This window comes from Coturnix japonica, chromosome 3 (assembly GCF_054131305.1).
Source record: "Coturnix japonica strain WE chromosome 3, WE-NBRP24, whole genome shotgun sequence".
Classification (NCBI taxonomy): Eukaryota; Metazoa; Chordata; class Aves; order Galliformes; family Phasianidae; genus Coturnix; species Coturnix japonica.
In genome coordinates this window covers 7,620,518-7,646,766 of record NC_140665.1, presented here as the reverse complement: position 1 = coordinate 7,646,766, position 26,249 = coordinate 7,620,518, and the positions used below count along the sequence as shown (strand labels likewise).

At 39.9% G+C, this 26,249-nt stretch overlaps 1 protein-coding gene across 2 annotated transcripts in view; it reads right to left on the bottom strand.

Annotated features, from left to right (window-relative positions):
• Positions 1–5,261: 5,261 nt before the first annotated feature.
• The window catches only part of ACYP2 (acylphosphatase 2), a 36,804-nt gene continuing 15,816 nt past the window's right edge, over positions 5,262–26,249 (bottom strand). Inside the window, exons 4-5 of one of the 2 annotated variants that reach the window (XM_085542563.1) lie at positions 17,348–17,395; positions 5,262–5,857 (exon numbers count right to left, since the gene is read on the bottom strand). In XM_085542563.1, the coding sequence (XP_085398689.1) occupies positions 17,359–17,395 (37 nt within the window). In that variant the 3' untranslated portion in view covers positions 5,262–5,857; positions 17,348–17,358. The remainder of the gene's footprint in view (positions 5,858–17,347; positions 17,396–26,249) is intronic. The other variant, XM_015856748.3, reaches the window with a different exon arrangement.

Here is a 26,249-nt window from a genome sequence, read left to right as displayed (position 1 = left end):
CTTTCCTGCTCCTGAAACAGAGGAATCAAGAGGTTTAGTTGAAAACAAGATATTCCTTCTGCATAGTCATAAAAGAGACCACAGTGCCTTTTCAAACAGGAGATCTCTGCACATTTCTTCTTTATGCATATTCACTATTACAGTAATATTTCCTAATTGCAGAAGCTAATATTTTCATAATTTTGTAAAGGATTCCTGAATTTTGTCTTTTTGAATCTATTTCTTAAGCCCTTTTAGCTAGAATCTTCCATTTCAGTATCTCTTATTCAGTTACATCAGAATTAATATCAAATGAACTGGCACAAGCACAGTTGTCTGTGCCAACGTGCTTTGATGCGCAAATAACTTCGCACTCTAATACTAGAATGAACAACGCTTTGAAATTGAAATTTACAGCATTGTCACTGGATAGATAGACTTCGAAAACCATAGGACACGCCAGTTCTTCCCTTCATCTTTCCTTACACCACGTTCTCTTCAAATCTGAGTACTTTTGTGTGAGTAGTAGTAGGCAGCTATGCATTAATCAGCAAGCTATCTTGACTAATGCATTTCATTCAGTCTAGTAAGAGGATCCTAGCAGCAAGCATGCATACAGTTTTCTAAGAATAAAGAAAGCCAAGAAAGGCCCCTCCAGAGGCTATCAGGAAAATAAGAAGTGACAGATTGGGGTCACGTAGGAGAAAGTATGGCAGTAAAAGCCATTAAGCCTTCCTGTGCACTAAGGCTCAGGAACAAGTAGGTATAGCAGAATATCAACATTCTGCCCTAAAACATTGTTAAGTAGTGAGGGTGAATAGTATGACATAAGATTACATCACTCCTGAGGAGGCAAAAATCTCATTTCCTGTTCATCAGTGAAGACTTAAATACTTATTCTTTAATTCAATATAAACATTACTTTCAAACTGTAAACACAGCTGCTACTGTTGTACAGTATATTAACATGACTGGTAAGTATTTTCACTCTTTCCTGATAACACATGCAGTTCTTTCCCACAACAAGCTCCTTTTACATCTCAAACACACCTACGTTGCCCGGCCATTTAGGAGTCAAACTCCAGTTTTAAGTAACACGCCCAGTCTTAGGGTTTAATGATGCAAACCTTCTTAAATTATGGAAGAAACCAAGCAGAAAGACACCATAAAATATTCTTTCAAGAAAGTAAATGTTCAGAATTCACAAATAGCTTGAAAATAACAGGAACAGACTCTCAGAAGTTTCAACCCTTTCAAGTCAGAAGGTTCTGTACACTCCTTAAATATTAACTACCTCAACTTCTCCCTACTTTGCCAAATGTGCTGCGCATCCCAGTCAGACAATGACTGGGCCTTTGGTTACTCTCAATACTTCCGAAGCTTCAGATCTTGTTTCAGTAACAATTAATACAAGGTAAACTGGTACATGCCTTTGCTCTCTCATTTACTTTATGAAGAGTTTCCCATAGAACTTAATCTCACAGTAAAGTGGTGGTTTTAAAATCCCCAAAGTCTGGCTTCCAATGCTCACAAGGAGTGAAGTTTTCAACAGCTATGGCTCTCAGAAGCACTACAAAGTGACGTCTCCACTACTGCTGAGGGTGAACTTCTATTCACACAAGGCTAACAGCCAAAGAGCCCTTTAAAAATTCTGCCCCAGCAGACCTATACCTGTTTATAATTCCCTTGGTGCCATTACACTTGCGTAGTTCACAAATTCTATAAGGAAACATACATAAGACTGTCTCTTCTGGCCCTGAAGCATACTTAGAAGCATATATTTACTGAAAAGCTCTCTGTGTGCACATACATATCACTACAACCTTTGTAGTCTGGAACCTGTCTGCACTCTAAAACATCCTCTCCATATGACACAAAGGACAATACAGCAATATATGTCAATTTAAGAGGAAATTCAAAGAACTAATGCAGAACTTTCTCTCAGAGACCACTGTGAAATTTGTTTGGATTCTTTTCATGCATAACCAAGCTTTAAGAAAACTGTTTCCACTTAGAGCAAGAATGGACATGGACTTTAAACCACTTGTTAAAGCTGCACTGCATTAAAAATAATCAACATAAAGTGTAAAGGATATCTACAGACTCTAGCAATTCCTTAGACAAGCTGCTTTTCTAACTTCAGTAGCTCTGAATTCACTGGTAAGCATGCCAGCCTCACTAGCCTCCCCAGGAAGCTGACAGGTAGAAATCACCCCTAACTCCTGTTATGTCACTGGCTCACCATTAAGCCTTCTTGACCTGCTCAAATTGCAGGACTGCATTCTTTCTCAATCTGAAAGAACTTTCAGACAGAGAACAGCAGTTACTCTGAACAGTCTTCAAATATCCGCCTTGGAAAAATTCACCCAAGACGTAACAAACAAACTGGTATCTGTTCTTTTATAATAGCCTTTTCAGGCCATCAATAACGACACACTCAGTCCTGTACACTACTTCTTTTCAACATGCCTCTGACAATCCCATCTCATGTCAACTACTCACAAGTTTCAATTTATTCTCCCTTGTAGTCAGCAAAAGCCTCCTTCATGCGTGCAGCCCATTCCCACAGCAAGGCAGGATTATTTGCATGCTGTTGATAGCCACCTGGGAAGAAGTTCTACGGTCTAAATGGCTGCATTTACCCAGAAATAAGGCAGGTGCCACTTTGTGCAAATCAAACATTTCCCTGTACACAGAACAAGTTAGTTCAAGCTGACTATATCCCCGGACGAATATAGGATTCCAACTGTAATGAATAAAGCACGGCTATGTGACAACAATTAACAACAGAGACGAAGCATTAAAGTTTGATATCAGTGCAACTTCAAGAGCCTAAGAGCTCACAGATCACCAGGGTAATGGCACTCCCCTGTGGGCATGTGTAAGGATGTCAGCGGCATGTTAATTCAAATATTTAGTGTCTCAGCTTGATAACAGATGGGCTTTTGTCTAATCCTCAAGTTCATAAAAACATGCCTTTTTTTCCTCCTCCCACGTTAGATATGATTGTTGTAACCTTTGTCATCATTTCAGTCCCCCACATTCAGCCAGAACGAAAGTGCAAGGGAAGAAATCCTTTTGCCCATTGTAGGAAATCCATTTGCTTCAGGAGACTCTACATGTGCACGCTTCAGAAGTACAACTGCTTTTATAACAATTCAAGGCAAGGGACTTGTTCAATATTCCCTTTGCCTTTCTCCTGCAAAGCCTGGGCTTTGGGAAACACTGACACACTACTTACTCAGAAAAAACTTCTCCAACAATGAAAAGCACTGTGTGCAATGGATTTAGCACTGCCAGAAAAGTCCAATATGCCATCATGTAATATATGGAATATATAAGAATTTTAGTTTAGAATATGACATTAGAATAATGTCAAAGCTAAGCTGACTAAAGAATTTCTATGTATTTTTTGCCTCTTGTCATTTTATGAAAGAATGAAGGGAGATTGAATGTGGAAAATATAAAACATCAGTACTGACAACTCAAAGAGAAAGGTTATAAACGCGTTTCAGCATCAATCTTCCTTTCATCTGATAGACTCAAAACCAGCCTGTAAGCAGAGGCTGAGCTGATATCACACAGATGCAGAAAGTCCTGTTGTTGCACAGAGTCACCAAAAGATCGGGCCTACGGTACATAGGCCACAGATCATAAGAGTAGTGTTTGCTTACCACTGTAAGATTATAAATAACTTCTCACTTCTCTTGGTTGGAAAAGACACTAAAACTCCTGTGTAGTGCTGGGATCACTTCAAGTATTATTTTCTGGTTTTCTACGTGACAAATAGTTAGACACAGATTTCTTCATCTTTCAGTTTTCTGAAGGTTTTCTGAATGCCCACACATTTTCTCCCCAGAGAAGCCAGTCTTTTTCCAATGGCACAATTCCCATTTCCAAGCTTCACATTTCTAGTGGAGCTGGGGTGAAGTTATCGAGCCCTTGTAATCACCCAGCTCCACCCATGAGAACACAACAAAACAACTTCACCTTTGGCTCTTCTCCCTGTGTATCAAGTATCCCATTAATTTTCGGCCTTCCTCTGTCATTGTTTCCCACAACATGAGCAAAGCTACTTGGCAGGAAATGCCTTTGAGGGGGTATTTTATGCCAGGTAGCTTCAAGGAAAATGTAAACTACTTATGTTTGACAGGATATGGTTTTCAGAGAGGATGTAACTGCTACTGAGCTACTGCTACACTTGAACTATGCCATTTACCAACTGAGTTGAACGAGAGTTATTGACAATGACTTCAACAAAGGATGCTTGTGTGTAATCACAGAAGCCAAGCACAGTTTGAACTGTAACAGCTTATAAATAACTCCTGCAAATTCTAGGAAGGAATTTTTACTGCTTTATACACAAAGGCCCTGTGAAAATAAATCTTGTACTCAGTATAAACACGCTTTCCTAAGCACACCTTGCTCTGTACATATGATCATATTTAAACTACGAAATGGCCTTTTCTGAAACTAAAAATGAACTGTATATTTAGTGTTTTCTGAATTGAGGCTGTTTACCCTTAGAAGAGGTAGCAAACAAATAAAGATAGTATAAATATTACAATATTTCAATAATACAAGTATAAATATTACTTGTAAGTACCTTCACTAAGGACACTTAAGAGGAAACAGCCCCAGCACACCTCAGAAGGGTCCAGACCATGCTCAGAGCCATGCGACCATGTAACAAGTGTTGGTAAGGTGTCATTCAAGGGACTTACAGCTTGAGGTTCCATCACGGCATGTTTGCAACAATCTTGGTTAACAGCGTACTGCCAGAGCACACAGGTGCCTGCCTGGACATACCAGCAATTCTAACAAAATCTTCCTCTAAGGACTGATACTGACACAGAAGCACTGTAAAATTGAAGATATAAGTCAGTTCCAGCCCTGATAGACTCCTCAATGCCTGTGAAAGGAAATCATTCTATATGAGTGAGACACACACTACTGCAAAGATCCAGTGTTTACTGCACACACACAACTCAAGTTTCTCAAGACCATTTAAGGATTTGATAATGATAAATGTGGGTGCATCCTGTTGAACCTGATTCATATAACTGAACGAGCAAACACTTGTGCCATAAGGATATAAACCGTAAGTATCAGTTAATTTCAGAAAAGTCATACAGGAAAGATTGAAATATCCTTCACAGTCGGCACAGATTTAAACCATAAGCAGACAAGGAAAAAACAGTTGAGACACAGTGCATTTAAACATCTTGTTCCAAGAAGTATCTGCATTGCCATCATTTTAAAGCACAGGTAGCCGAACCACATTAGTTTGAAGCAATGTACATTTATTTTCAGTTGCTGTTCTAACTATCACAAATAAGATGATCTACATTACAGAGGTATTAGAATAGATCTAAGAATTCCAGTTCTGTAAGCTGTTTTTCTGGTGAGACTACAAATAGTAGAACATGAATTGATTGCTTATGAATCATTTACAGTGTAAATGATTAGATTTTGCATGACTGTATATAGCAAATCTCCATGTAAACAAATAATCACTGATACATGTAACCATTTGTCTAACTTTCAATATGCAATAAATTAGATATCGGCATTTCAGATATTAAGTAATGACAATGATGTTGTGAAATATCTAATACGGCAGCTAAGAGTTCTTCAAGTGAGCAGGAGCAATTTATCTCAAGTACAGAAAGCATCCAAATGTTCTGGTGAATTTTTATGGAGGCACAGAAGATATCATGCAGTACAGACATCATTGTTTTGCACTTAGCGATGTTTTATCTGTTAGTATCTTGTACTAAATCCTGAGAAATCAAGCTTGGAAATCTCCTTTTCATTTGAAAAATCTGTTCTGTCTATGCGAGAACTTGGGCTTCCAACTTTACTCAGCCAGGATTTCCTGCAAGAGAAACAATAGGGTTAGCATGTAATGAACTGTATTCATGTTGTGTGCATACTCTTACTTTCCCTTTTTAAAAGCCATAAGAAATAGTCTTTTAATGAGGAAGCTCATTATGCTTAATTTCCTCCTTTAAAAGCAGAAGAAACTATTTAAAAGAATATCAACATTTCAAAACGTGCTATGGTGCATTACATAAAAATACACCTGGCAGAAAAGGTGAAAGCATAATTACTTTAATGACCTTATTCAAGTACATGTAATAGCTTTAAAGTAGGTATACTAGTTTTGTAAATTAATACTATCCTTTTAGCAAGAAAATAAAAGTCATTCATAATCGATTAAAAATTAAGAAAATCTAGCAGCCAGTTTGCCCTTTTCTGGCAACTAAGGTTAACAACCTGAAATCAAAATGAGACACATTTAGAGCCAGCAGAAAGATAAAGCAAACAAAACAAAATTGCAGCACATAAAGTGATATTAAATTATTACAACTGACACTGAAAAATTAAAATATGTGAGAAAAAAAGAAAGCATGTGTAGAATTCAGTGTCTTTTGTGTGCATTTGCATTACAATTCAATCTAATTAAGCTGGTGCTTGCAGTCTTCCTGCAACAAGAATTAAATTGGATGTCTTTACCATGAGTACTGTGTATTCCAGTTGCTTCTTTTAAGTCAATACATACAAATACCCAGTATCAAAACGTATCTAAGTAGAGACCCTATACGCCATGAGTGATTTTGTACTTATCCTGACACAATGTTACACCACTTAACTTGTGTAAAGCATATGACACTGTCGCGCATGACATCCCAGCCACCAAATTCGAGAAAAATGGATTTGATAGATGGACAACGCACTGGATAAGGAATTGGTTGGATGGCTGCACTCATATCTGTAGTCAATGGTTCAGTGATGAGTGGCGTTCCTCAGGGATCAGTGCTGGGACTGGTGTTTAACATCTTTAGTATCTCATGCAACATGGACAGCGGAATCGAGTGCATCCTCAACAAGTTTGCAGACGACACAAAGCTGAATGGCGCAATCAACACACCAGAGGGAATGGACGCTATCCAGAGGGATCTGGAGAGGAGGGTCCTCATGAAGTTCAACAAGGCCAAGTGCAAGGTCCTGCATCCAGATCAGAGCAATCCCAAGTATGGATACAGTTTCAGCAATGGCAAAAATGACATGGAAGATGCACTACGTTCCAGACAGCCACACCAATTTTTACAAGCATGGTATGCAGGCTCTTGTCTGTCACCAGCAATAAGGCATAGCTAACAGTACTGACTATGCTGGAAAATAGCATTGTGCAGCTGAGAACTTGCTCTATTGACTCATGTTAGTGTGCTCTTTGTATCAGTAGTTGTTTCAGAGCAAATAAATTGCAGGCATTACTTTCAGAGCAACCTACGTATATGCAGCCCAAGACAATTCTTCCCTCAGTGCCCCCCATGCAAGCCAAGAAGTTTGACACCTGTGTTTTGGATGGAACATTTTCCAGTAAAAAGTGTAACAAGGCAAAAACATGAGTGAAACAGGAGACTACAGCTTCGTGTTTGAGACCTAGGAGGGCCAGATATCACAACATAATGAAAAGAACCCAGTGAAAGGCCAGCCAAAACAGAAGTTTCTGTACACTGTGTTTAGATTAGTCTGATACCCACCAGTGAACAGTCTTTTTCCCCTCTTCACATGTTAAATCTGAGCTTGTCTTGGACAAAGTCAAAAGTACTATCCCTCTTTGCTTAGCCTTCATAACTGTATGTAATTGAGAGCATGGCTGCTCCCAATTCACAGATTCCACTGCGTGAAGAAAATAACCCTCCAAGCTGCATAGAGCACAGTCAGCTCCATTATCTCAAATGGAGAAGGATCAAGTGAGAATGATGAAAGCTCAGTTACAACAATCATGAAAGCTCAGTTACAACTCCACTGATACATTACAGATGCATGTATTGCATTCTACCTACTTTATGCAGAAAGCAGGAAAGAGCAAGATACAGAGCTGCTCCCTAGTAGAATTTATATGGCTGTGTGGGATCAGTTCCTTGCTGAGATGCTGATATTTTGCAATGGCACTTACTTCACTGATCTTTCCTTATGTCTGCATAAGACATAACATTTCAGGACCGATAAAGACACAAACCACCTCACTTGCCACATGGGATCAGCCTGAATTCAATGAGGACGTTCCTTTAAACTTCTCTGTAAGAGCATGGTATATAGCTTACTCTCCAATATATATCCCAATGGATATATTTCTGAAGTAATGCTATTTCAGGCCGGAAGAAGAGCTAATCTCCAAATAACTGTTTGCCATTATAATTTAGTTCTTGATTATTACATGTCAGTGGGACTTCTCTGGGTCGCACTCTGTTCTTAATTCAAAACCACACTGACTGTACAAGATGGACAGAAGCCTTTAAACAGTTTTACAAACCATACAACTTCCCTGTCCCAAGGAGTAGTTCAGCAGCCAGCTCAGCAGGCCCGGGCTGCCTGCAGACCCTGAGTTCTCCACACTGTAGCTGCTGCCTGTCTTCACGTTCACAGTGGTTTATTCCTAGGAGCTGAAGGAACAGTAGGATCCGTCTCTTTTATCCTCTTATTAACAAAAATGAACCTGGCTCGGCAACTTGTTACCCAGGCAACCAAGATCTTTCCACATGCTTGGAAAACAACATCTGAGGGGCTGGTTCTGCATCACCCTCACTGTGCTTTCTGCAGACACCACTGGCTGCATGCACTACTGGAAGCATGCATGTCTTTCTGCAACATGAGGCACACCTGCAGACCTGGTAACTTGGTGCTGGGGCTCCACTTGCTCACACACTCCATTGGACACCCCTTCTGGAAACATTTTTTAGTGAGTTTTCTTCCCTGTGTTACATAACATAATAGCAGGGTGCTTACAAGTGACAGAAAACAGCAGCACTACACAAGTTCTTAGTCTCCACACCTGAAAAGGCCACTGAGGTCGGTATGAACAACACTGCTGTGAGCCAGCTTGGAGGTTAAGGTGAGATACTTTTGCCAAACTGAATTTTGAGGAGGATTTATTTCTTTTTTTAAACTACAAAGTCATTGTATTCATATAGAAACAAAATCCATTATCTCTCCGGATCTAATATTACAGCATTATTACTTTTTGAATACAACAGAGATTGCAGCACTTCAAAGCCTGTAGCACTAGAAATGGACCTAGAAAGTGACCCACAGACACAATTTAGATATATGTTTGTTTCTCTTCATCTTAACCACAGCATTACTTAGAGTGGAACGAGAGAAATGCGTGCTTTAATTAGAGAGGGAGAATAAAGGCATCAAAGTGTTTATGCCTTATTTCCCTTTGTTTAGGATAAAACATCTGAGAGAATGCTGCTTTTTGAAGACAGTATTTACATCTGTGACAGTGTATAAACTAGGACTGCAAATATTTATGAAATACCTCTAAAATGTTGTTGTATTCTGTAACGGTACTGTCAAGTTTTCATAAGCCCTGACATTTAAAAGTCTGCAGAAGAGAAATACGGATTTCTTTTTCATTGCTGTCTGCCTTTGACCTTTTGGAAGAAATTCAGAAGTGGAAATCACAGCTTTCTGTCCAGCCTTAGGGACACTAAGCACAAAAGCTTTTTGTTTATTAAGAGTGAAACTGACATACAGGTAAAGTTTCTTGAAGCTGTTACAGTAGAGGAGCCTCACAGCTTATACATCAGTGCAGAGCCATTCCATTTCTGTCCCTGTCCACCTCTGTCCCTGCTGCTGGAGACTAACAGCACAAGAGCAATCTGGAAAGAAAATGTATAGGGTTTGATGTTCACATGGTAAAAAATAGTAGGAAGGTAATAAAAACCTTAAGTGTTTGAAAAATATTGTTCTGTTTGACATGACATGAATCCTTATGTGACCTAAAAAAAGCCCCACAAAAACAAAGCAAAATAAAGTACACTTAGCATTTTTAGTTTAGCGAAAGCAGTCGAGGTAGAGAAAACAATCTGAAGCAAGAAAACAGGAAGATTCTGGGAAGACTTGCAACCATTTTGGTGCAGGATAAAGTCAAAAGGATAGCCTGGGGTAAAACCTGAAGCTGTCTGACCTGAAATAGAGCTGCCACTGGAGCTCTGCTACAGGGTGCCTCTGCTGCCATGGAAACTGCTGCACTCTCCCTAGAGAAATTACATCAAGACATTCTTAAACCCCTGTGCTTCCTGCTCGATGAAACACCAAAAATAATGCTGGCAGCAGTCTGCACACTAGATCAGGATCAAAGGTCTAACATTAATTGTACGTCCATACCTTTTGCATATACATACCTGTAAGAGGAGTGAACAGAGGGAGAACAAGTGGAGGGGACTTTCAACAAATGTACCTGGATGACCCCATCACGGTCTACCAACAAATCAAACAGACAAGATACTTCAGAGCACTAAAGCCCAAAAAAGGAAGAAAAAAAACCCACCCATAGTCTAAGGATATGGGTCAAGAAGTGGGTGGGCTAGAAATGAAGCAACCTGCTGAGGCGTAGGTGTGGTGCCCCAGAATAGAACGGAAGCCTGTGGGCATGAGGAAGGCTGCACTGCTGCTGCCTGCTTACTAGCTGCTCTGCACATCACTACAGTCATTTCTTGCCCCTTTGGATATTTTGCAGAAGTCCTCCAACTGTTTTAGAAAGGGGAGAAAAAGATATTTAATCAAGTGTTTGACTTTGTATTTATAAACACAGCTGACAGATGAAAGTTATTAATGTGTTTATGTTTCTTCCTTTCTGTCAAACCCTGCTGCACGCAAGGCCAGCATTTATTCTAGACAACGCATGGTGAGAGTTTCTTTGAGGTACCACTTGAAAGTCATGTTGGCAGCAAATCCTCAGAATCTGGCAGGTTACTGATATGAGCGAGGTGTAGCAACATCAAAAAAGCTTCAAAAACACATTTTGGTGTCACATTTTTACTTATAAACCTGAGAGAAGGGACTTGAATGCTAACATTCATCACATACTGTGTGCTATCAGGAATTATTTGCTTCTCGTGTCACTACTAGCTTGCCCTTTCAACTCTTTGCATCTCAAATTTGGACTTGAAGATCTTTCCCATCCTAAACAAGTCTTTGAAATGTACTTTGTTATCTGATCTATGTAAAATGCCTTCACCTCTGAAAGAGGAGGAAAGATTCCAAAATGGATGGAACCGAGCCTGAAGTTTGTTTTTTTTTTCTAATGTGCAACAGAAACAGAACTTTTCCACCCATTAATTCAATTAACTTGAAATAGAATGTGAAGATTTACTTCCAGACATGCAGTAAGTCCATTTTTATAAAAATTAGGAGAATCTCTTCATTTAAAACAAGCTGCTAAGTTGTATTTGGCTACTTTTCAAAAAAAATAAAAAAATAAAAAAATCTCAAAACTATTCAGCAGTGTAGAAATTTGATTCAACAACAAGAAATAAAGGAAGAAATGACAAAACAAACCAAATCAGCCACTTCAGTAATTCAAAATAGCTTTTATGTCCTACAGTTCCACACAAAGTGCAAGACAAAAGCTAGTTTCCTGTTAGGCTCATGTCCTATCTTCCCAAAGCAATTAAAAGAACCAGAAATGCAGAAGCAAAAAGGCCTATTATTTTTCTCTTGTAATACGTCTGCCTCCTACAGGGAGAGATTTGGCTCACAAGACAGACTGAGAAAAATTCTGGCTAATCCCCCTCTACTGCACAGAATGCAATCAAAAGTGACGTCTAATGAACGATTTACTAAATGAATGACAACAAGGAGTTTAAATGAGGAACTGTTGCTGTCAGCACACCAGTTCATGCCTCTTAAGACAAGCTAGATCTCTAAAGCTTGGCAACTTGTTAGTATCTATAACCCATATAAGCTGTACTTCAAGCAAATGGCTGTACTGGAGTTGAGCAAGGAGTAAAGTACCACTGACTGTGAATGTCAGGGTTTATCAATTGGAGGCATAAATCTAACCTTAGGCATTTCAAGGAACTCCACTGGAGGACCACAGAGTCATCACACAGACCAACTCAACAGTTTCATTTGCCTGATAAATAAAGTAAAACGGCCACTACAGTAACAAGCTCAGTTACAGATGTATAGTCAAAATTCATACCAAACCAAGATGCACTCAGAGTCCAGAACCTTGACTATATGTTCTACCACGTTCCTTACTCCACAAGAACCATTTGTGGCTTCCAGCACACCAGAACATGCCCTTGAGGTGAACTCAGAATGGTATGTTTACAAGGAAGGTAACCTTTAGTACACTACAACACATAGATATAATACCCCCTGTGAATAAAGTCCCCTTTGTAATTGATTACATTTGTTACCATAAGTTAGGATTTGTTGATGTATAATTTGCTGTTTCATCCCAAATCATCATCCCAATCAACTCTTGGAGAAGATACGTTGGCTGTACCAGCTGAGCACTTAAATACAAGACAAAGTATAGCTCTCAACTGCACTTTGTTTCTTACAAATGTACATTATGGGAAACTGATCTGTAACATCAGTTGTTAGGTTTCTACTTTTCATTAATACCATCATCCATAGGAAAAAAAAAAAGATCTATTCATGTGAGATGTAACAGTGCTTCAGGCACTGCTACAGCAAAAGTCCATTCCTGTGGTCTATAAACTATCATCATGAACATACTCACTTAGTAGAAATAAACACATTTAACATCAAAGCTCCAAGCTATTTGAGAAGGCTATCAGAGCATGAACACATTTTCGGTTCAGTGTTTCTTTAACAAAATTAAACAAGGCTTTTAACATTATTCAAATATAATGTGATTCACATCCTTCGCTATTTAACATCTCCTGTGCTGCAGGACTTGGTATTTCTATTAAATCTGGTTCTTGAAATACTGCTTTGAAAATGTTCTCCTGTTGATTTGCAACAGGGTTGAAATGAATCAAGAAGCAGATTTCTTTTTTCAGAAGGATTCCTGACAAAAAATAATAAAACCAGATAACTCAGGATTTTCTATCAGCTCCTCAAAGCACCAATGGCACTTAATGTCGCCGTTTACAAAAAGCAAGCCAGCAGATTCACCACTTTTTCATTATGATAACAACAAGCTTGATCTTTCTTTCTAATCTTGCCACTAGTTTTGGACACCTTTGGGGAATGGAACTAGATGATCCTTAAGGTCCTTTCCAATCCAAGCCATTCTATGAGCTTTCCTGTTGCCTCATTGCAGTCTGTCTATCCCTTGGCATTACAACTACTTGTTTAAGTATTGAAACCTTCAGATTTCAAGAACAACAAGAAGAGCAGAATTCTACTTCAGTGTCTCATTTCTAGTAAAGGCAATGGGTAACATTTCTAGTGAAGGCACTGAAACAGATGTTGACTAGTTTCCAAAACTATGACAAGAAATAACAGTTTATATATAAAGGCCTAAGTTGAGATTTTTAGAAGTTAACGGGCACGTATTTTGAAGTGTTTCCTTCCAACAGGTACTGTTAACTACTAAAGAGCACCTTGTCCTGTGCCACCAAGTTTCATGTTTCCATTTGCTTCATGCTGTGTAGGCTGACAAAAGAAAGAAACATCATGGGCAATTCTGAAGAAAAAGATGTTTTGGATCACCAGATTAACAGGCCCAGAAAACACCATGACATTTAAATCAGCAGTAAAAGCTAGGAAAAGTCAGCCCTTTATTTCATATGTAAATAATAAAGTCTCTCAGTTCTTAGATTTCCTTCAAGAGCACAGTGCAGGCAATGCTGTCTTGCTGCTGCGTTGTAAAAGACAGCAGGGTAAGAGTAACACAGCAGTTTATTAATATATAGTGTTCTACTTTGAAATACCTGGTGGAACTACTACAAAGGATGCTCTCCAAAACTCGCATCTTCCCAGTTTTTCATCTTCCCTTCAAGCTCCAGGGGCTGTTAAAAAGTACCAAGCATCTCATTTTCTTTCCATAATTTATGGTATTTCTTTCCCACTTCCCCTCTTGATTTTATTTTGTCTGAAATAGTTAAAGCAGGTGAGTCAGTTTCTGATCACTTTCAGACTGTAGTCTACAAGACCTTTATAGTCCCTGCAGCAATCTGATTTAAGAGCTTAAAAAACCCAGAAAAAGAGTCATTTCTTTAAGAGTATTTTTATAAAATATCCATGCACACATTTCATTAACATGCTTGACAAAGCTCATGTTTTGGAACTAACTCTCAGTGCCTTGTTAGTGCAAGAAACGGGTGAGTACTGAAATCCACCAAGCTACTCATGATTCACCATCCTGAAATAAGTTGTCTTTCTTTGCAGAGCTTGTGTGCACTCTACAGGGCTTTCTAACAAAATTAACAGACCTGGAATATTTTGCTGATGTAATCAGGGATGCCAAGATGCATTATGTATCTTCCTTGACACTGAGTGTTTTCTGTAGTGGTCACGACATGACAGTGATTTGCCTGTGTGCAAGTTTCAGCTCTTTCCTTGTAATCTGTACAGTGCCTGACATTCAACTGTGATCACATGCACATCAGAAATGCATTCAAGACTGGAGTTACTATGCCCTTATAGTAGAGAAATAAATTATACATAGAACACCTGATTTCAAGGACTCATTTCAAAATAATCTTGGAATTATTTGGTGCTTCCAGTGACAAGGATTTTTAAAGGCTGAGAGTTGGAAAGCTGACATTCAAGACTCTCATAACACTCTCAAGTACTTGGAATCAAAATTATGATCACCCATATCTGTTTGGCCATTTATAAATGCACAGAGAATAAATGTTTCTCCTGCTACACAACACTCATAACCAAAATAGGAAAAACAATAGTTTAGGATGAAGCACTACAAAAGCTTACAAATATGGAGCATGACTGGGGGGGACGTCCTCTAAAGTAATCATTTCAAGAAAACTCATGTCAGAGCAGCTCAGGCCATCATGCATTTCATAAAATCAAGGGCATATAAATCCAGCTTCTTTGTTACACAAAGGAACTGTACAAACACTTTGTATACATTTATTAGTTAAATGTGAACTTCAAATTACAGCAGCCGCAACAAAACTTAGGATATAATATACACCAAATAAAAACAGTGGCTAGATCAGATATGATTCCAGATGGATGCTACATAAGCCTTCAGCAGTTTAAACATCCTTGATGAGAAACTGGAGCATCCACTGTGAGACAAGAAGAGTGTTCTAAGAATAATGATGATAGTATGACAAAAATCTACTGTAAGATTGTGAAAGAGCTGTGTGCACATCACTACTGTGAGTCACGTGCCAGGGTCTCAAACTGGGCATCAGCTAAAAATAAGATGACTGAAAAGCCTGGTCTGAATGACTTCACAGGAGGCGAGTTTTAGCAGAGGTTGAAAAAGCCACATTTCAAAGCAGTGTTTAAAGGGTCTCGGCTGGTTACTCTTCTTTGCTTCCCACCTTATTCACTGGTAAGACTAGTGAAAACAAAAGGCATGAACAGAAAACACAAACCCCATTTGTGATACTGTGGCTGAAACTGCATACAAACAGTAAGTTACAATTTCATAAGTAAGTTCTAGACAATCTCAGAGATTACTTCTGACCCTACAAGCTGTATTGGTAGTAGGCATGCATCTCATTTAGGAGTAACTGCAACTCTGCCTAAGAGTCCTTTCTTACTACATTTATGATGGATCCCACACTTTCTCCTTCTACTTGCAAGGCTTCCTGGGAATAACGTTGTGTTCATTGAAGATAGTCCACCATTCCAAAGCACTCTCCATAGAAGGGCAGCCCAACTGTGTAACTCTTACCTTGCAAAAAATCAGTACAATTTTTTTCCCCAAAGCAGAAATAGAATTTCATCCTTTATAAGCCCAACAAGTAGGTCTGACTGCTGTTTTTCACAAAACCATAGAATGGCTAGAGTTGGAAGGAACCTGAAGGATCACAAAGTTCCAACCCCCACTGCCACAGTCAGGGCTGCCAGCTGCCAGGTCAAGCAGTAGACCAGGCTGCCCAGGCCCCAACCCAACTCCAGGGATGGGGAACCCACAACCACACTGAGCAGCCAGTGCCTCAATACTCAGTAAAAAGCTTCCCCCTGACATCTTGCCTAAATCTCCCTTCATTTAGTTTAAAACCATCTCCCTTTTGTCCTGTTACAGTCAAAACTATTTGTGGATTTCCAATTCAAAAGACCTGCCTTTTTTGAGGATCAGCATTAGATAAAATATACTTTGAATTCTTGAACATCAGTGCTATCTGAAGCACCAGATCACACTTCCTCTTGGATGCACATACCAATCACATGCTACATTATGCAGGAACACCAAACTAATCCAGGACACTGGAAATCCTGGTACTTGTAAAGATGTAAAATCAAGTCACCGAGGACTTCTGCTAACAGTTCATTAGACAGTTAGTACTTGTCAACCTAATTTGAACAAAGCGTAATAAACAATAATAGCAATAAATAAACCCATACACACACAGAGTGGCCTCAGTTTTCACTGTAATGCATGGAATTTCACCACAGATCTTTCATTAAAGTAAAACACATGTGTAAGCCTCCTGCATCACTGTAAAACTCTCAGTGTGTATATACATTGTAGCAACAATAAAACCACTGAATTGAGAGTTAAAAGCTCTCACAAGGAACTTGGCTGGCTTGCTCCTTTGTTGCAAGATAAATATGCCATCTCAAGTGTAAGAACTACAAGAACTACTGCCAACAAAGTGCCTGCAAGTCAAAACTGCCCCCGCCTCGCTGTTAGAGAGCAACTTTTTCCTCTATAATACAAAAGCAGCAGAAAGGATTTGTATTTAATTAAAACAGTACATCCGTTTTGGCGTTAAGCTCAATACAGGATGTTGCAGTCTCGCCTACATATTTTTTTCGTTTACTTACAAACAATGGAAAACAAGACTTCACAACACAAGGACTGACAGACCCTTTGCTACTACATCACAAGTCATTCTGTTCTTCCCTTTTCCTTTGTTTTAATGATAGGAGAAACAACCCTTCATTCCTTTAAGTAATTACTCTTATTCATTCATAGATTCTGATGCAGTAAACATAGAAATGCTACATTTTCTTTTTTCCCCCAAAAAATAAATAAAAATCCAGCTTTAAAATAATTACATTCACCCATTTTTTGTTTCAGTTGTTGGACACTTTTCATATCTCAGCTTTACAAAACTGGAATACAAAGACATTAAACTCATAAGTAGCAAAGAGTCCATTTGCTACTCCACCTGCTAGCAGCACTTCACCTGCAAGATACCTTAGTGACCACAGGTATGTGAAAGATAACCACGCAATTCAGTATTTTCCTATTCAGGATCACTTATCAAACCAATTAACCCAAGAGTTTGCTCGTTCACAAATACACAACAAAAAACTGGCCAGCATATCTCAATATAGTTGAGTCAAATATTAAGTGCATTACTTCATGACAACTAGATTTAGCTTCTATGCATAAACAGTTCAGGCCTTGATCTCCACATACAGTTTACTTCAATCCTACCTCCCGTTTTCCTATGCGAAAAGGATGTGAGCTGCCACTTCCCTAAACCTACAGGTAAAAAGACAGAACACAGATTGAGAAGAGAAATACAACGATCTACACTCGCAAATAAGAACAAATTCAAACAGCCACTCACATACTTCACCTGTAGAATGTTCCAGAATAACATTCTGTTAAACTGAAGGATAAAGTACATCTAAACCTCTCTTACTCGCTAAGATCCAAACAATACTCTTTCCCAATGTCTTTAAATAAAGTTCTGTTCTTAAGAGAATTCCGAATCCCAAGCAGTTACTGATTATTTACCCTCTTAGGGCACCACAGTGATTCCTGGAAGACAGTACATTTATTAAGGAATGCAAAACACTCCCCTTACGGCAAAATTCTTTCAGATAATGAAACTGTTGTATGAGATACGGTGGCTAGAGGATACAGAACATTCCACTTGATAAAAAGAATTACATTAAAAAAATCTCATTTATTTCACATACATCGGCCATTTACTGTGTGTTAATATATTAAAGCGTTCCATAGGTTTTCGTTTGTTTAAATTATCAATAACGTTCAGACAACAGGTTCAAGCAACTTCCCATTCAGCCCACATGCTGGAAGTCAAAGCAATGTTTGGCACAAGTATCTCACAGCATTATAAACCAGTAGAAATGGTCATTGCTTCATCTCCCAGGGGTGGTGTCTTATCCAGTACATATTTCCCTATCTGTGTTCCTCAGGAATTTTGCTCAAATGATTTAAAAATCTGTACACAAATAAGATTATTTTAAAATTCAACTGCACTATGGCTCAAAAGACTTTTAAGACCCATTCTGATAAATAAATATTGATAGAGAAACAAAGTAGGTTGTATGTGGCTTGCAGAGCAGTGTGCACAGCTAACTCCTCATCTAGGAGGGTGATTTTTATATGAACTATGACAGAAGGACATTTAACCTACAAAGGATACAAGTGCACTCAGAAGCATCTTTGGAGGTACTGCAGCACACATTACTCACCATCTACAGCAGGCAGCAGATCAAGCTGGCTCTGATCTCTCCAAATCTGCTGTTTTACCAACGATCAATCCCCATCTGCAGAGCTGTCAGCCAACTACACCCGCTCCTCATGCCTCTTGCAACTGCTTCTGCCCCAGTGACAGCAGCATTTCCACATCCAGGCAGAGCACTCCTGGCCTCCTTCAACACCAGGGCAACCCTCCCAAATCCACATTTTGGTCACCACAGGACATTGTTACAATGGCATCACCATGGCCTTACTGATGCCACAAGTCAGCCTTTGGTTCTGAGCCGTATAAATAAGAGAGCCCACGCTCAGAACTCCAGTCACTGAGCAAGTGATGCCAGTGGCTACTTTGTGCTCAAGAGTGGAGTGCTTTCTTTGCCCGGGAGGCAGGATGGAGTGCTCACCAGCCAAGAGGCAGCGGCTGATGGGGAGGCTCTACACCATCGAGCTGATGGAGGTGGACCCACCTGAGAGCAGAGAGGAGCCCATGGAGGTGGATTCAGGGACTGAAGAGGAGCCAATGGAGGTCGTTCCCCCTCCATCCGGGACAAACCACCAGCAGGCCACTGCTCTCAGGCTGCGTGGGAAGACATCCAGACCCCATCCCTACCATCACAGTGGGGTGGGGTCCTGTCCACCTCCCCCCACACGGCCACCTCGATGCCAGCACTGATCATCCTGTTCTGTAAGTGCACCGTTACATGGGAGAGCCCCAAATTTCAAATCACCCCATGGGCAACCATGGGACATTCATTTCTTGTCTTCCTTAGACAGCTGAGGATCCCATGAACCCATCCTCAACCCCTCTCTCACCAAGACCCCTCATCTCTTCTTCACCAAGAGGAAGAACAAGCGCAGGGACCAGCATCCTCTGAGCTGCTGTGCTGGGGCTACAGGAGGAGTCTGGAGGAGGGACCCGAGCTGCCTGGGGATGTGGGGAAGGCTTCGAGCTGGTACAGAGGCAGCTGCTGCCCTGGAGAAGCAGAAGACTTTGGTGCTTATGGGAAGAAGGCTGAGGTTCAGCATAAAGGATGTCTGTTCAACACCGGACAATAAATGATTCAAAACGATGGCAAAGTATTAGTATTGTTTTTGTGTTTTTTCTTTTCTAAAAAGTACCCCAACCCACAAAATTACCAAAACCAATAAATATTCCTGTGCTTTTTGGACCTTGAGAGAGTGTGTGTGGATTCCTGTGTCTGCTCCTGGTCTTCCCAGCATGGGAAGGACATGGCCATATGGGGTGGGGTCCCAGCCCAGGGCCTCAGGGCTGCAGATGGACAGCTCACCCAGCATCCCAGGCCAGGCTGAGGGAGCTGCCTTTGGTCAGCACAAAGGATAGATGGCTGAGGCAGGGCTGAGTGCCACCTACAGCTGCTGCTGTATGTATATATATTTATGCAGCCTAATACCATTTCTCTTGCTTCAGGGCAGCCCAAATAAGCCAGAAGGTTGGACACCCATGTGTTACCGTTTGTTCTTTCACATGTGCCCCAGTGTTTTCATTTAGTGGTACATCTAGAGAAATTGATTACTGTACTGTACAATTATCAAAGCAGCTGTTGCTACTCAATTGTGATTGCATCACACTTCAAAATTAAAATTCACTGTTTCTTCTTATTCTGTGTTTATTCTCCCTAGCCTTACTGCATCTCCACTGTGGGGAGGTAAAAAGAAAACAACACTAATAAGTTAAAATGAATACTTTAAGAAATTCAGGTTCATGGCACTTTTACAGATGAAATCAAACTCATGAAGCAGCAGAAATTCACGACCCCACATACTCAAAATTCTTAAATAATTTGTGAATAAGCTACCTGAAACTACATTACAAATCTCAATCAAGGTTTATCATGCATGCATGTATACCAGTGGGTCACACCTTGCCCTGCACATTCTTTTCCTTACATTGCCTCTAATGAATTAATGCCACAGAAAGGAAGACTGGAAGCTACAGTGTGTCAGCACATGGTCACACACAAAGAACCAGCCAGTATCTTCACTGTCCACGACAGCAGAAATCCATTTTCCAGACTGAGAAAGTAGAATGTCACTGATTTAAGGTTACTCACTGCCATCAGTGCAACAGCTGAAAAATGCTGTGATCACTGCAGACCCTGAAACAAGTCTCTATGTCCTAACCACTTTTTTTTTCCTCCTCCAAACAACCCCATAAATAAAAAACTGGGATTAGGCAGAACTGACAAAACTTTATTTGAATCAGGATTATGCCTTGCTGCATTTCCAGGAATCCCCTGGCTCTACTTTGAGCATTAGAGCATGAAGCTCTCTGCTTTGAGCTGATTTTGCCAAGGAACAGAGATGTGGAAATAAGAGGAAGCCTCACGTGTATTGCTACATATGCTTGGGTAGCAGTGACCACCCAGCCACAATGAAGACATTGCAAATCCAGATAGAGCTACACATTTCTGTTACACCAGAGACAATGCAACATAAACAAGAAGCCCATTGCCCTATGTTCTGTTTTACTGTCATATTGAATATTAAGTTTCTTAAAGTAATACCTAAATAATACACCAGATATCTAAATCATTAGAGACTCTGATGACCTCTGATGCTTCTACACTGTTTAGACTTCTTAATATTCTACTGATTTACTCCCACAAGTAAGGAAGACACCAAAAAATTACAGTAAAAATAATGTACTGATAATTACAAAAAACATCACAAGTGACTTTATTTTGCTTCAGAGAAAGCACTGAAAACTTGAGGAACTAAGCAACTAATATTGCTGCCTAACGCACAATCAGAAATAATATGAAACAAAGTACACAAGTAAAATTGTATTCATTCAGACATGGAAATGTTAATTCTGGTCTAAATAGGAAGGGACATGTAGAAAAGAGCACCGTGTTTCTTTAAGAAGAATCTTACCTACATCAGGAAGCCACTATTACATGCCCAAACCATAAAGAGACTCCTGAGGGAATTAAGGACAGAATTACTGTCATTGGAATACTTCAGTCTGACAAAGTGTAATGTGAGACATTTTTATGGTGGAAACAATTTGTTTGAATATTTCCAGCTAGGGCAGAGTTCATCTGACTCAGATGCTGATGAAAATGTGTTTAAAACACTGCCAGAGGATGAAGTATTTTTCAGGCACTGGGGTTTAGGTTGGGACACGCCTCAGCCAGTTCAGTCCGAGAGCCACAGCACACAACTCTTCTGTGATGCGAGCTGGTGCTCTAGGCCACAGAACAACCCTTCCAGTTCCTTCCTTCACAGCTATTTACTGAAGAGGTAAACCTAGTTTTGTAAGCAGAAATGACAGCAGCATTACACTGAATCATACTCATCTTTGTCCAAAAAAATTTCTGCAAGTTATTAGGTCAATATTCTACCAGTATCTAAAAATGTAACACGTTCTTAAAGAAAAAAAAAAAAATCTGCCACAAATCTGGAGATAACACAATGAAGGAGGCTAACAAAGCAAAGGAACAAAGCCGTGACAACCACTATTAGTTGCCCTGAGCCCAGACACCCCAGTGTAACTCCCTGATTTCTGCCAGTAGCATTCATAGCAATTACTGCTTCCGCTTATTTTCCATTGTTACACTTAAGACAGAAATTTTTGCATCTTGTGGTGGTTGTTTTTTCCCCCCTAGATATCTGTGCTACTGCTGCCAGTCTTAGAAGTTTCCCAATTCTCTTACTGTTTCTGCAAGTGAAGAGGAAAAATACTTTCTAGAAAAGGACTTAAGCAACAGATTAACTAGACACAATATTGTTACATCCACATTAGCCAGGAGCACAGAACAGCAAGTGCAGGCTTACAGTATATAACGGTTGGTGCTGAAAACCTGACTTCTGCATAGCGTTACACATTTAAGACAGCTCTTCTTACTATGCTATCTAGATAGCACACACAGCTCCTCCTCTTAATTTAAATGATGCACTCCTGCAGGAAGAATCCTTTGGAACTTAAGAGTTCCAAACAAGCTTCCCAGAGCTTAAGACAACTTTACAGTATTTGTCTATCCCAAATTCTGTGGGAGTTCATACTAAATTCACCAAGGAAGAGATGCAAGTCTGGCCCCACTACAACAGTGCTCACAGGTATCACGAATTCAGGTAGTATGCACGAATAACACAAGGATCAAAGTTCTGTCCCTGAAGCAATCTTCTTTATTTTACACTTCCTATCTTCAGAAATGTATGTGGTTGTTTGTGTTTTGAACTGTACTTTCTGAGCTTACAATCTTTTAAACAGCAAAGAGCACATCTCCACACTACTTTAGATATGCTGTCTACCACAACTCATGTTTCCCTGCTTGAGTTCTGAGTTGTTTTTTCTCTAACTCTGTAGGCATTACAGAGCCCAAACCTTTGGTAGCTGGGCTGATGCTCTGCAGCAAGATAAGATGGAGAAGGAGCTTCTCACACTGCTTCTACCAACTCAGAAATACACTGAACTTCGAAAAAGGGCCATGAAGTTCAGGATGCTGAATGCACATGTACACCTCGAAGGACTCCTTCAGCTCCAAGTAACTTTTGTTTTGACAGATTACAAATGCACACCCATGCGAGGAATTCTGGAGTTCAACTCCACTTACATGAAACTAAGATTTCTGAATCCTTGGGAAACACCAGCTGTAACTCCTGGTCTAGAAACTAAGAACAACTAAAGGTCAGGTGCATGTGTGAAAAGTACCTTAAGCGGCAGATGAACGGAGAAGCTTAGGCAAAGATTCCCAAGTACTGGATGACACAAGTCTAACGTGAGGAGCCTCTACTTCAGTTCATCCCACTATACTCAGAGACCTGCTCAGTGTTCCTTGTGGAAGTGCCAGATCTTTCTTCCTTTCTGCTCCGAGCATGAACGAGGGTAACAAACTACTCCTGAGAGCCAGGAAATTGATATGCTTTCATCCTAGGCACACAAACCTGCAGACAGCTCAGCAGGTCTCTGCCTACAGAGAGCTCAGTGAGTGTGATGGGCAGACACTCCTATTACAGTACCTGCCTGCCTTACAGGGAGAAAGCATTCCAAAACTAGTGTCCTTCCCCAGCATTCGGGCAGAACATCCATGTAGCGTGAGAATCAAAACATCTTAATTCAATAAGACCTTGCAAGAATGATGTTTGGGAAAGGACAGGGAAAAGCAACTAAGAAATAAGCTCTGAAACAAGTTCTGTATGTTTACATAATACACGTTCCTATATAAGACAGTAGGTAAGATTAAATGCATGCACATTTAGAATTTATGTTTTCAGACTGAAATCTTTCATACTTGATATTTCCTTTCATACTCAGTGTTACAGTGAGTGTTGTTACTAAGTTCAGTCTTGCTGCTGTTACATCCCTCAACACACTGCCCTGCCTGTTAGAAGATCAGAACAAGCAGAACAGAGAAGAGGTGACACAAACACACAGCTACGATCCCATCCAGTCTGCATTTGTACTTATGCAGCCTCACACAAACATTCAGCCATGTTGTTCTCTGTTAGATGTCAGTTCTCTGCAAAGTAGGTGGAAAACAGGATTCTGCTAGTCCAGTTGAAAGAACTATCTAGAAGGCAAAATGCATAGCAACCTCTACATAAGCAAGATTGACATCTAGTGTGAAAACACTGAACTACAAATCCTACACTGGATAGAAACAGGGATGAATTTAAAATAAGCAAAAACAAAAAAAAGCCCTTTTAAACCACAGGAGAATCAAATCCTCCAAACACACATTAATTCCACATCCCAGTAGTTACACAGCTGAAAATACTGCAACCACAGCAATAGCAATTTAAAAGCCTCTCAAAGTAGCAGGTCCAAAGAATGGCAAACAAGGGTTGGAGAACATGCCCTATGGGGAGCAACTGAAGGAACTGGGTCTATTTAGTCTGGGAAAAAGGAGCTCAGGGGAGACCTTATTAGCCTGTTCCAACATCTGAAAGGTGAGTGCAGCAGAGCAGGGCTGGACTCTTCTCACTGGTGACAGGACAAAGGGAAACAGCCTTAAGATGTGCCACTGTGTGCTTATTAGGCTGGACACTGGAATAGGCTCCCCAGGGAGGTGGTTGAGTCATCATCCCTAGATGTGTTTAAAAACTGTTCAGATGTGGTGCTCAGGGACACAATTTAGCAGAGGGTTGTTAGGGTAGTACGGTTAGATTGTGGGTGGACTTGATGATCTTTAAGGTCTTTTCCAACCTGGGCAATTCTATGACTCTAAGACATGTAGCCCTATGCATCATCACTTCAGTTCAGCTATGCGGATAACTCCTGAGACAAAGAATATTAGGCTATAGGTGACTTTTGAAGTACAGAAGATCTAGCCAGGGAATATCCAGGTTGTTTCATGTCTGTAGAGATGGCAGAAATATTTTTGCCCCAAAGTACAGATACAGAATACAGATGAACTCAGCACTTCTTGTACTAGTGAACAGCAAGTCTCCAAAAGATGAAAAACAAGACAGTGAAAGGAATTCTGCCACATTCACTACATTAAATGAAAAAATCTCAGGCTGCATCCAGTTCGATGTGAGATCCACATGCAAAGGTTCAATTTTCATTATTTTAATTGCATCAGAAATTCTATGTAGCAAAGCTTTGGTAACAACTCATGTTCAGTAACATGAAGAAATATTTCCTCATCAATACTAACACTGGAAAACCCAGTTTCATCCTCCAGCTGAATTAGATTTTTAGTTTCTGGATGTAAAACTCAACCTGTGAGCTTCACAACTGCTCACATCAGTCTATCTATCTGAAAATAATATTTATACACTTCCCCAGGATTACTGACTTAAATATCTTTATTTGAACTTTAATATATAATATGAACTACAGTCTACTTACAGTAACAAAATAGCGCAGACATTACCAACATAATTATCCTATAATTTAAGTAATTAGATGCTTTTGTTCCTCAGGAATGTTTCAGTCACCTTCTTAATCATTCCAGACTTGCATCTCAGTTCACTACAGCACCAATAGAGTTTGAAGCCAAGCATTTTCCTGGCAGTTTCATCAGTTGAGGCCTGTTTACACTCTATATACACATATATACACACTCACTAGAACTCTCAACCCACTTACAATTCATTTACTATGGCAACATTAGAATCTCTCTTCTGATCTCGACACAATATCCTCATTTGCTATCAACAGGTCTGGATATTAGATGCTTTCTACAAACTAATATTATCAGCCTATTGCTAATATTCACATGATGACCCTTGTCTGTGCAGCCATCCTTTTGCATCAGCGTTGAAATCTGCTCTTGGCGTGCACTTTCAGCCTAAATCAGTCCACAAGCCTCCTACTCGAGTATGGAATTACACAGCAGCAGCTGGAGTCATTTGAGGTGTCATCTGTATGCATGTTCTCACTACAGGTATTCTTAGAGACAGCGCTCACAGCCTGTCCACCCCCACTCTTCTGCTCAGCATACAAATATACTAGATGGATCACAAACACTGCTGTCTCCCTGCCCCTGCCCTCCCCCTTCCCCCAGTAACAGTAGTCTGGAATTACAAAGACTTTAGAAGTGCACTGAAGAAAGACAGCAGAAGCATGGAAACAGTTCTGCATAAGGACAATGTAACCTAAATACTGATAAGTAATTTTGTTTTACACATTTGAGTAACTGCCCACATTAAATTCCATTCAAGTCCTTTGGGCACGTCAAAGTATTTCTTATTTTGTATTTAACATCTCCTAAAATCATCAAATACCGAGGAATGAGCAGACATCTACACAATAAGTACAAGCACCTGAAGTTAAAATCATCTCCCATTAGTTTCCACATGCCCAACTATTAGGTCAACTTAATTTTTCCTTCCTTTTAATATTGTCAAGTCCAAAAGCACCACCACACATTGGGTTCTAACATTTAATTAGTAAAATCCACCATTTTTTTATAAG